This window comes from Pristiophorus japonicus, chromosome 3, assembly GCF_044704955.1.
Source record: "Pristiophorus japonicus isolate sPriJap1 chromosome 3, sPriJap1.hap1, whole genome shotgun sequence".
Lineage (NCBI taxonomy): Eukaryota > Metazoa > Chordata > Chondrichthyes > Pristiophoridae > Pristiophorus > Pristiophorus japonicus.
Window position 1 is genome coordinate 122,501,269 of NC_091979.1, and position 12,238 is coordinate 122,513,506.

Consider the following 12,238-nt stretch of genomic DNA (forward strand, 5'->3'; position numbering starts at 1 on the left):
TCCTGCTGCTTCAGCAGCGTAGAAGCTGTTGCTACCCTGGCTTTTACACATTCACATTTAATCCTTTATCCATGTCTGATTATATGTTCAGTGTACCTATTGTCCCACTTCACTTCTATTAAAAACAATGGCATCTTTCAGTGCTGATTTCTCAATGTGCGCTGGTTTTCTTAACTGCCCCCCCAAAAGGTTTTTCGGGAGTGGCCAGATACGTCAACCTAGGAAGAAAGAATTTTGGCAAAAGTGCGAAAAATTATAAAAACCGGCGCAGACATGAGGGAACGCCATGACATTAAAAAAAACTGGCCTAGAAGAATCATAACTGGTTAGTTACGCCGGCGCAGGTCACGGGAAAACTTTGAAAAAAATAAATACACCAAAGAAAATGGTGCAAATGACCCGGAAAAATTAAGCTCATAAAATTGTGTTTCCCAAATTGTGATCATCCTTGTGCAGGTTTGCCACTCAAATAGTCATGAGAGCAATTGGTTGCTTTGCTCAAATTATCAGAAAAATTAAACATGAGCTCTTTAAGATCTTTGAGATTTTGGCCTTTCTTCCTAGAGTCCTGTAGGCCTTCCAATTCTGTGGCAAAGTGCTGCAGCAATACTCCTCCCCATTCTCCTCATGTGGCCTCCTTTGTTTCATTAGAAACAGTATGAGCATGCACCCAAAACGTTTACAGAACTCTGACCCTGGAACTTTATACGTTCATAATGGGCGGGTAGAAGTTCTGCTGTGCCCCAGATCTGCCCTCCACCAAGTCCTCCCAAGGAATTTCAGAGCCAAAATGTTTTTGTTTAACTTTGCATGGGAAAAAAAAAAATCACGATTCAACTTGGCAAGCCTTGTTCAATCATTTCTAACCTACTAGTTTACTCATTAAGACTAAGTCAATTATTCAGTGACTAGATCAGAGTACTCTATAGAGACAGTCAGTGGAAAATGTTACAGGGAATCATTTGAATAAGACTGATGTGTAAGATAGTAATTGTTCTTTTGTAGTATATAGGAAAAAATACATCGTTTTCCCTTCAAGTGAGAGGGCATTTTGATAATATCAGGATATAATATAAAACTTCTTTTTCAAGCACTTAGTTTTTTTATGGAGTCCTATTAAGTCTAAAGTGTATAGAATTTCAGGAAGCATCAGTCTCACACACACAATACAAAAGTGCACTCGACATGTTTTAGCTGATTAACAAATTCAATGTTCCTTATGCTGGAATCAAACCTTGTGCCAGCCAATCTAGCCATTGCAACTCAGTTATGGTAGCACAAAACAAGCATATTTTGAAACAAAAACAGAAAATATTAGTCAGCATCTGTAAAAAGAAAATAAAGAAAAAACATAAGAAATAGGAGCAGGAGTAGGCCACCTGGCCCCTCGAGCCTGCTCCACCATTTAATAAGATCATAGCTGATCGGATCATGGACTCGGCTCCACTTCCCTGCCTGCTCCCCATAACCCTTTATTTCCTTATTGCTCAAAAATCTGTCTATCTCCACCTTAAATATATTCAATGGCCCAGCCTCCACAGCTCTCTGGGGCACAGAATTACATAGATTTACAACCCTCTGAGAGAAGAAATTTCTCCTCATCTCAGTTTTAAATGGGCAGCCCCTTATTCTGAGACTATGTCCCCTATTTTTACTTTCCCCTACGAGTGGAAATATCCTCCCTGCATCCACCTTGTCTAGCCTCCTCATTATCTTATATGTTTCGATAAGATCGCCTCTCATTTTTATGAATTCCAATGAGTAGAGGCCCAACCTATCTTCATAAGTCAACCCCCTCATCTCCGGAATCAACCTAGTGAACCTTCTCTGAACGGCCTCCAATGAAAATATATCCTTCCTTAAATACGGAGAATAAAACTGTACGCAGTGCTCCAGGTGTGGCCTCATCAATACCCTGTACAGTTGTAGCAGGACTTCTCTGCTTTTATACTCTATCCCCCTTGCAATAAAGGCCAACATTCCATTTGCCTTCCTGATTACTTGCTGTACCTGCATACTAACTTTTTGTGTTTCATGCACAAGGACCCCCAGGTCCCTCTGTACTGCAGCATTTTGCAATTTTTATCCACTTAAATTATACTTTGCTTTTCTATTTTTTTCTGTCAAAGTGGATAATCTAACTTTTTCCCATATTATACTCCATCTGCCAAATTTTTGCCCACTCACTTAGCCTGTCTATATCCCTTTGCAGATTTTTTGTGTCCTCCTCACAATTTGCTTTCCCATCCATCTTTGTGTCATCAGCAAACTTGGCAACATTACACTCGGTCCCTTCATCCAAGTCATTAATATAGATTGTAAATAGTTGAGGCCCCAGCACCCATCCCTGCGACACCCCACTAGTTACTGTTTTCCAACTGGAAAATGACCCATTTATCCCTACTCTCTGTTTTCTGTTACAGCCAATCCTCTATCCATGCTAATATACCTATGAACTTTTATCTTGTGCGGTAACCTTTTATGTGGCACCTTATCGAATGCCTTCTGGAAATCCAAATACACCACATCCACTGGTTCCCCCTTATCCACCCTGCTCGTTACATCCTCAAAGAACTCCAGCAAATTTGTCAAACATGATTTCCCTTTCATAAAACCATGCTGACTCTGCTTAATTGAATTATGCTTTTCCAAATGACCCGTTACTGCTTCCTTAATAATGGACTCCAGCATTTTCCCAACAGCAGATGTTAGGCTAACTGGTCATTTCCTACTTTTTGTCTGCCTCGTTTTTTAAATAGGGGCGTTACATTTGCAGTTTTCCAATCCACTGGGACCACCCCAGAATCCAAGGAATTTTCACAACCAACTATCTCTGCAGCCACTTCTTTTAAGAACCTAGGATGTAAGCCATCAGGTCCAGGGGACTTGTACGCTTGTAGAACTTGTATTTATATAGCACCTTTCATGACCGCGAGACATCCCAAAGCATTTCACAGCCACTTAAGTACTTTTGAATTGTAGTCACAGTTGCAACATAGGGGAAACACAACAGCCAATTTATTCACAGCTAGGTCCCACAAATAACACTGAAATAAATTATCAGATAATCTGTTTTAGAGGTGTTGGTTGAGGAATAAATGTTGACCAGAAGAACTCCCACCTGCTCTTCTTCGAAAAGTGTTATGGGATCTTTTACATCCACCTGAGGGGGAAGCAGGACCTCAGTTTAATGTCTCATCCAAAAGATGGCATCTTTGATGAAGCAGCACTCCCTCAGTACTGCTCTGAAGTGTCAGCCTAGATAATATAACTTGATTCTCCAGAGAGGCTTGAACCTGCAACATCTGCCTAGAAATGAGAATGCTACCAGGAAGCCAAGCTGACACTGCTACAGGAAAAGACAGGTTATATAGTGGCCGAAATTGGTCGTTGCATCAGGCCCGCCCATATCTCGGTGGTATGCTGGCATTGCGCCGTTTAAAACCGCCGAGACCGAAGAGGACAAAATTGGTCAAAATCTTTTCGCCATTGTGCCAGAGGTCTGCAGCGGGCAGTATGTAACTTAGTAGTTGTTTCAGATTGACTTTCTCTTTGATGGACGGCACTGAACTGCACGTGCACAATTTTTTTTCTTCCATTTTTTTTTACAAAAGAGTTTTACCCGCGATTTCGGGGGTCAGGGGTCACCTGCACATGCGCAGTGAGAGAGAGTGAGAAGGAGTAGCAAGCTAGTCGACGGGCAGTTACTTGAAAAACACGTTGCAGAGTTAAAAAATATTCCTAACAACTAATAATTCTACAGTTTGAAGAATATTGGAAAGATTAGTGGGAAAGCGGGTTGTGTAGAGGACACAGAGAGGCTGCAAAGAGATTTAGATAGGTTAAGCGAATGGGCTAAGATTTGGCAGATGGAATACAATGTCGGAAAGTGTGAGGTCATCCACCTTGGGAAAAAAAACAGTCAAAGGGAATATTATTTGAATGGGGAGAAATTACAACATGCTGTGGTGCAGAGGGACCTGGGGGTCCTTGTGCAGGAATCCAAAAAAGTTAGTTTGCAGGTGCAGCAGATAATCAGGAAGGCGAATGGAATGTTGGCCTTCATTGCGAGAGGGATGGAGTACAAAAGCAGGCAGGTCCTGCTGCAACTGTATAGGGTATTGGTGAGGCCGCACCTGGAGTACTGCGTGCAGTTTTGGTCACCTTACTTAAGGAAGGATATACTAGCTTTGGAGGGGGTACAGAGACGATTCACTAGGCTGATTCCGGAGATGAGGGGGTTACCTTATGCTGATAGATTGAGTAGACTGGGTCTTTACTCGTTGGAGTTCAGAAGGATGAGGGGTGATCTTATAGAAACATTTAAAATAATGAAAGGGACAGACAAGATAGAGGCAGAGAGGTTGTTTCCATGGGTGGGGAAGACTAGAACTAGGGGGCACATCCTCAAAATACGGGAGAGCCAATTTAAAACCGAGTTGAGAGGGAATTTCTTCTCCCAGAGGGTTGTGAATCTGTAGAATTCTCTGCCCAAGGAAGCAGTTGAGGTTAGCTCATTGAATGTATTCAAATCACAGATAGATAGATTTTTAACCCATAAAGGAATTAAAGGTTATGGGGAGCGGGCGGGTAAGTGGAGCTGAGTCCACGGCCAGATCAGCCATGATCTTGTTGAATGGCGGAGCAGGCCCGAGGGGCTAGATGGCCTACTCCTGTTCCTAATTCTTATCTTCTTATGTTCTAATAAGACATATTTTACAAAGCAAAAATCATAACAGGAATGTTATGGAAATGTTAAAAAATCAAAGTACAGGAACATAGAAAAGGACGGGAGATTGAGGGTGCCCGCCTTCGACAAGACGGAGATACCTTCCCTTCTTGAGCATATAACAGAGAGGTATTCCGAGCTAACGAAGGGTAGTCATGGAAACCCCCCCCCCCCCCCAAAGGAGTACAACAGGAAATGGGACGAGATCGGGGAGGCTGTGTCTGTGTGTGTGTGTGTGTGAGAAAGTTGTTATTAGAGTTTTATAGTTACAAGTTTTACAAAGTTTTAAAATTGTTGTACATTTTTGAGATTTTTACATGAACGTTTGAATTTAATTTAAGCACTCTTGTACAGTGTCAAACTTTTGGGTTAACAGTCATCAGGGTAAGGCCTCCTCCTCATCATCAGTCTGCGACCTCCTCCATTACCTTTATAACTCTACTCAATAAACCTCCTCACATCTGGTTCCTCCATTAGACAGGTTGTCAGCAATACAGGCTGAGATCATACAGGCCCCATTCTTTTTAAATCTCCACAATATTTTTTGATGAAAAAAATATAACTAAATTCCTTCTATTTTCATAAGTTACTCAGTAACAATTAAAAAATACCTTTTCCACCCTAAATTGCAGTGTAAAATCACTCTTCACCTCAGAAATACAGTGCTGCTACTTTAGCTGACAGTTCCCGATTTCCAAAATGGCAGATCCGTGCATTCCGCCCATTCCCGCCCACTTAAGATTGCGTAAAACCACCTTTTCGAGGACGATGCAGCTCCGGTAGTATGTCGGCGGTATGCAATGAAAATCGGACTATTTGGGTGGTCTGCGGTCAGTCCTGCATGGCGAACGGTGTGCCTACCGCTTGGCGGTATGTCAGTGTGAATATTCCGCCGAGCGGTATGTAGGTGTTTTTTGACCAAAATCACATTTTTGGGCGATACGCGAGCTATAGGGGGCGGTATGTCAACCAATTTCGGGCCCATAATGTTTTGGGTCTGTAATGTTCATCAGAATTGGGTGCGCACTCAAAATTACCATGGCCTGTCTTTGCTGACTGACTACTCTGTATTTTTAGCATTTTGTTTTTATTAGCAGTTTTTCCTTTTTAATTGTATAATTGAAACAGAATTATCAAATGAGACTTTTGTAGGGTTAGTGCAGTAATTTGCTTACACAACCTTGTGCTAAACAACCTGAAAAATTATTTTATTAAGCATGATTAATGAAAAGAAAATTAGCCCCATTTTAAAATTATCAAATTTAAATGTATTCAAAAGCAATTTATTGTGAACTATCTGCTACTGTAGTGTGCATAGATCAGTTTATAATTTTTCCCCTCCAGTAGCGAGCCATTAAATCTTTATCATGCATTGCATTTTCTGCTCAATGGCATTACTTTGGTAGTCTTTTGCTCTACATTTGATTAGCTTGAAGAATTTTGACTTGTAACTTTAATTTTAAATCCATACTTTATGAATCATACCTTTGGAAAAATTATCATTTACTACAGCTTCAAAATGCAGCCAATGACAATATAATGAACACACTCTGGGAAGAACAAGCATTTATTGACACTATCTTTTCCTTAACTACCCCAGAATATCAGTGATAAAATGCAATGTTACAAGATGACTTTCTGTACAACATTAGAGACAACAATGTTCAGTGCAAGGGAAGATTTACATTTTGGGCATCCAATGTCAGCATCAACCACTATTGCACAACCACTGGGGTTGTGCAATAGTTAGATACAGAATAATGCTTTCTCAACCCTCCCATCCTGACAGTGCTTACTCCTCTTCCATCTCTGGCCTCACAGAGATTGATAATTAGTAGCAAATTGGGGCTCGTGCCCACTATAAACTGTATTGAAACTTACAAAACTCATTCCACATATATCCCACTCAGCCAACAGCAGAATAGATGGTGTATTTAAATCTACAATGCACATGTCAAAGGCCACTGTCTAACCTATTGCACCATCCAGTTCCCCAAACTATTTAAATTTCAATATTATTCTGGTGAGACAAAATTGATGAGTTAAATTCAAAAATGTATAACTCCAACTTTTTTTTTCACTTTGTCTAATTTATTTTGTGGACTATTTACTCAGGTCCAGCCAGTTTCCACAACAACATTATCTAGTTTAAGGAATAAGGATGACAGGTGTACCACACTTCTTACTTCAAGCTCTATAGTAAGCATGACTGGACCACGTTCCTTTCCTTGTCCAGTTGCTATTCAAATTCCATGTCCACCTAGTTCATGCAGCACATACAGATGCGCTGAAAGAGAAGGAGATCGCAGCACGAAAAGATCACATGGTAAGGAATGAGCTGATCTTAACAACGTGATGTGGGGAGTTTGTGCCCTCCTATTTACATAATTTAGCACAGTGTTGCATTTTATTGGAAGAACTAAAAAGGGGAAAGATTTAAGATTTAATAATCAGCTTTGCATAACGTTACACCAATGCACAATTAATTTAGGCTGAATACTTCCAAAACAAGAGTTAAAATATGCCATTCTACTAGTGAATCTTCCAAGGCCATGCTCCCGCTTAGTCGGAGGAAATGGTTACTGTTACAGCGTTGACCATTAATTTAAATGATTGGAGGCATGATACTTGTACCAAATCAAGGATTTTATGTATACTCTTGTGGTGGTCATGATCAGTCAGTATTTACTGTTTATAACAATAACTCTGTTTGTGCCACAATGTATAATATCAGGAGGCCACTGATTTATAGTGAATGAATTTTTACAAGATGTCAGTCCAGGATTATTTACTGGTGCTTTAGGGATGTACGGCCCCAACATTGCCCAAGCCATTTTTTCGGCGTACTGACCTGAAGCGCGCTGGAAAGGGCGCCAGAAAAAAAGTGGCCCCATCCTGGCTGCTCTTCAGAGTCCCCGGAGTTGTGGCGTGGCGTGGAGACTGAAGCGGGTGGAGCAACAGTCTAGCGCAGAAAGCACCGCCGGTACCTGCGGGCATGCTCCTGCCCTCCCAGCACGTCCTGTGGGCTGTGAGCAGGACCCGATGCACGCAGCCCCTATCCCAGGCCGAAGGGACGCTCAATCTCGCCATACCCTATCCCCGGCCGAGTGGACTCCTGCACCGGCCGGCCGGCCCGCTGAGTTCCCGGGCAGGTAGGACTTTGCTTTTATTTTTTATTTAGTGGCTGTGCTTGAGACTTTTGATTGGCGGGGGGGGGATGCGGGGGAGGAGGAGGAGAGTTTTGCGGTGGTGGGGGGTGGGGGAGCGGGAAGTGAATGAGTGTATTGGGGGGGGAGGAGGAGTGTATTGGAGGGGTGGAGGAGAGTTTTACGGGGGGGGGGGGAGAAAGTGTGTTTTGGAGGGAGAGGGGTGGAGAAAGAGTGTCTCTCTGGCTACTACCCCCCACCCCCCCTGTGACATCGCGGCCAGCAGCTCGCATTTCTCCGGTAGAATTTTTTATTAGTATTTTAATTGTTTGAGCTTTTCCTTGCAATGTTTGGTGCTTGTTTGTTGAAGTCCTCTCCAGTTCCCTTCCCTCCCCTATCCCTGCCCTAATGTCTGCCGAATGTGCGCTGCTTTTTCTTCACTGCCCACAAGATTTTTCAAAGCTGGCCACATACGCTGACCTAAGTGGATTTGGAGTAAGTTTTTGCTGGTCAAAGTGGCATAAATGGCCAAAACTGGCATAAGTGTCTGGGAACACCCCCTTTTGGGAAAAAAAACTGACCTAAAAAAAATCGTACCTAACTGACTTACTCTGGAACAAATTTTGGGGGGGAAATGGCACTTTTTAACTTACGCCAGAAAAAACAACTTATTCCAAAAAACTTGATGCAAGTCATGGCCAAAATTGGGCTCATAATTGTACAACAATCTATCTATTATTCTGTAAAAACACTAAAGTGACCTTTATTTTTATATTTTTATCCTATGTATTTACTAATTATTCTTTACCAATTTTAAAGCTGAGATAGATGCTATGCAAAATGTACCAGTTGCAGAAAGATACCTGGTATTTAGCAGTACTGGGAAAGTGGAGGGGGATTTAGCTGCACATGGCACAGTCCTGTGCTTTGGTGACACTGGGTTGCAGGCTCTTGAACTTTGGCAGCACTATGGTGAGGTTGCTTGCTTGGAAACATGGAGGGCACCTTTCGTCTGGAAGGAAGATGAACCGTCACTCGATCTGACCTTAGCAAACGCCAACTCAGAGATGTGCACCACTTGCTGTTTAGAGGATAGGATAGAGATGGGATTTTTATGTGGTGGATCGCCAGGCACAAGTGTACAGGAGCTAGGGCAGGGGTGGGATTAGACACCATAGGTGCCAACTCGCCGGAGGGCAAGATCATACACTAGTTCAACTGCAGATGACTTGGATGCTGAACTCGAGGTTCTCAACAAATGTAGAAGGCTGATGGGCATATGCCAGGAAATTCTAGGAACACTGGGCAGCCTTCCAATGAGCTTGTGCGCAATCGCTCAGCTGGAAGTGAGTCCAGCTTCAACTTGTGTCAGTGGTATTGATTTAATGTTTGTGTTTCTATTTGTAGTGAACACCCTTAAAGCTAAACCGAAGGAAGGTAATGGGATGTGGTAGTGTGGATGATGGTGATAATTATTGCGGGACTTTTGGTGTATTGATGATGGGAGGGTTGGTTCATGTGTAATGATCTTGGGTGAGCTGCTCACTGAGCTCTGGCAGCTAGGGACACATGGTCAATGCTGCTCATGCTCTTCCTCCTCCCTCTTCTTCCTCTTCCTTCCTCACCCTCCTCTGTGACCTCTACCTCCTCTTCCTTCTGTTGCACTTCTTTCTGCCCAGCTGGTGATAAGGGTGGGTCCCTCATGATGGTGAAGGTACGGAGCATGCAGCAGATGATGACAAATCTGGATACCTGCTCAGGGTTGTACAGCAAAACTTCTCCCGAGCTGTCCAGGCAGCAGTAGCGTTTTTTCAGTAAGCCGTCTGCTCGATTGATATTCCTGGTGTCAGCATGGCTCTCATCGTAGGCCTGCTCTGTGCTTGAGTTCTTACCAGGAGTCATGAGCCATGCCTGAAGAGAATCGTCCTGTCACCTATAATCCACCTTGTAACCTAGCGGCCTGGTTAGAATAAAGGAGACACAGAGAATTTACTCGAAGAATTAGTCATGATTGCTGCCCAGAAACCGGGCACAGACCTGTATGATTGCCACCTTTGGCCGCAAACCAACTGGAGGTTCATGAAGTGGGATCCCTTTTTATTGACAGAGATACCAGGCTGGTAATGGGGACCACACAAGGCCATGTATGTGCATTCTATGGCACCTTGGACCATAGGAAAGCGTCCAAAGTGTCCAAAGTCTAGTGCTTTCCCATCCTGCTTTGCTCTATCCATGGGGAAAGATTAGTTATTCCTCGTGGTGTGGAAAGCCTCGGTGTCCTCCCTGCCACAACAGTGGACTGCAAAATGGAAAATATTGTTGATATCACCTGCTGCAGCCTGAGAGGAGCCTATTGGCATAAAAGTTGAGGGCCATGATGATCATGACAGCTACAAACTGTGCTATTCATGCCCTGGACAGTATGAGTATTTATATTTCAAGCATCAACTAAAGTTACAGCAGATGTGTTATCAGCACAGTCTTTCATTTTTTGTCTCTCTCACACTTGCACACACCAAACAGCCTTCTGCTTTTAAAAACACTTTTTAAAGCTTTTGAAATTTGTCCTCTAACTTTTAGCAAAACAACCAAATAATTTTTTATTCAAGACCAACAGAGAACCATTTCATAATGTTCTTTTGTAATCGCTACTGATTGTCCCGGGAAAATTTTCACATTGCACGAACCAGACTGCAGGATGTGGCAAAAATGTAAAATCCAAGACCATGATTTTGTCTGAGGCTGAGGCCCTTCTATAAAAACCCTTAATGAAGATATTAAAAAATAACACAATTCAGTAGATCAATTTGATATTGTTGTGAAACCTTATTCCTCTAACGAGTAATTTCTCTTACTGAGGTCGACATTTTTCCCAAAAGCATTCTGAGTGCTTCGGATCAATAAATTGTCAACTGTTTGCATGGGGAAATGCCTTTAACACATTGGTAATTTCATTATTAAAGGTTGACATAATGGAATTACCATAAATCATAACAACCAGAAGGAAGGTTTGCTTACATGACGTGCGCACATGTGTGTTTTTGTCACTGCCCGTGATCTGTTGATGAATGTAATTTTTTTATATATATATATATAGGTGATGACATAGTGTGGAGAGCGTCTTCGGAAATTTTCCACAGAGCTTCCAATGGCTGGAGCCTGCAAATATGTATTGTGATGGGCGACAGTAAAATAGGATGGAAAATGTTGATAGAGCAATTTACAATGGAAAAGCTGGAACTTCATACTCTACACTATTTTTAATGATGTATAGATTATTCCTCTGAACGTTCCTTTCTTCTTCCTTCAAGAGCTGAGGATTAGTTTTAAGTTTTGTTTTAAATTCTGCTCGTGGAATAATTTACTGAAAAGCTGGGGAAATTATTGAGTCAGGGAGGTGCACCAAATGTCAGTTGTGGTTTCTGCTGGCCTTCTAAGCCAACGGTTCTGTTGGAGTGTGAAATGGTACTCAAAGTTGCAGACCTATAGGCTAGAAAACCGAGCTATTGGAGCAAGTTATAGAATTTACTTCATCAGGAAAGAAGTTCAGAAACCATTAAGCTAAAACTTTCCATTGAATGAAGGGGGAGTGTATAAAATCTTGAGCAAGAACATTATAAGGCATACTAAAGGCCAAAATCACGCTATAAAAATAAAAGTCCCTTAAAGGTGGACCAGGAAAAAAAGTTCTCAATTGGGGTCAAGCAATTTTGCTGAGCTGAGATGGGATTTGGCCAAAGTGGACTGGAAACGACTACTTGATGGTAAATCAGTGTCAGAGCAGTGGGAGGCATTCAAGGAGGAGATCCTGAGGGTACAGAGCAAGTATCTTCTCTTTAAAAAAAAGGGTGGAGCGAACAAATCTAGAGCCGCCTGGATGTCAAGGGACATTCAGGGTAAGATAGAGAATAAAAGGGAAGTTTATGACAAATACCGAGAACTCTATACTGCAGAAACTCTAGAGGAGTATAAGAAGTGCAGGGGTGCAATTAAAAAAAATATATCAGGAAAACAAAGAGAGAGCATGAAAGAATGTTGGCAAGTAAAATCAGGGAAAGCCCAAAGATGTTTTATAAATACATTAAGAGCAAGAGGATAACTAGAGAAAGAGTGGGCCTATTAGAGACCATAAAGAAAACCTGTGTGTGGAGGCAGAAGATGTGGGTATGATTCTTAATGAATACTTTGCATCTGTTTTTTTCACAAATGAGAGGGGCGATGCAGAATTTGCAATGAGGGAGGAGGAGTGTGAAATATTAGATGAGATAAACATAGTGAGAGAGGAAGTATTTAAGGGGTTTAGCAGCTTTGAAAGTGGATAAATCCCCAGGCCCAGATGAAATGTATCCCAGGCTGTTAAGAG

At 42.1% G+C, this 12,238-nt stretch overlaps 1 protein-coding gene across 3 annotated transcripts in view; it reads left to right on the forward strand.

Moving 5' to 3' along the window:
* The window catches only part of LOC139259871 (death domain-containing protein 1-like), a 73,778-nt gene that overhangs the window by 18,125 nt on the left and 43,415 nt on the right, over positions 1-12,238 (forward strand). For 2 of the 3 annotated variants that reach the window (XM_070875773.1, XM_070875774.1), the window contains exon 5: positions 6,845-7,055. The exons of the other annotated variant lie outside the window; for it this stretch is intronic. In XM_070875773.1, coding sequence (XP_070731874.1) covers positions 6,935-7,055 — 121 coding nt within the window. In that variant the 5' untranslated portion in view covers positions 6,845-6,934. The remainder of the gene's footprint in view (positions 1-6,844; positions 7,056-12,238) is intronic. 3 annotated transcript variants of the gene reach the window in all.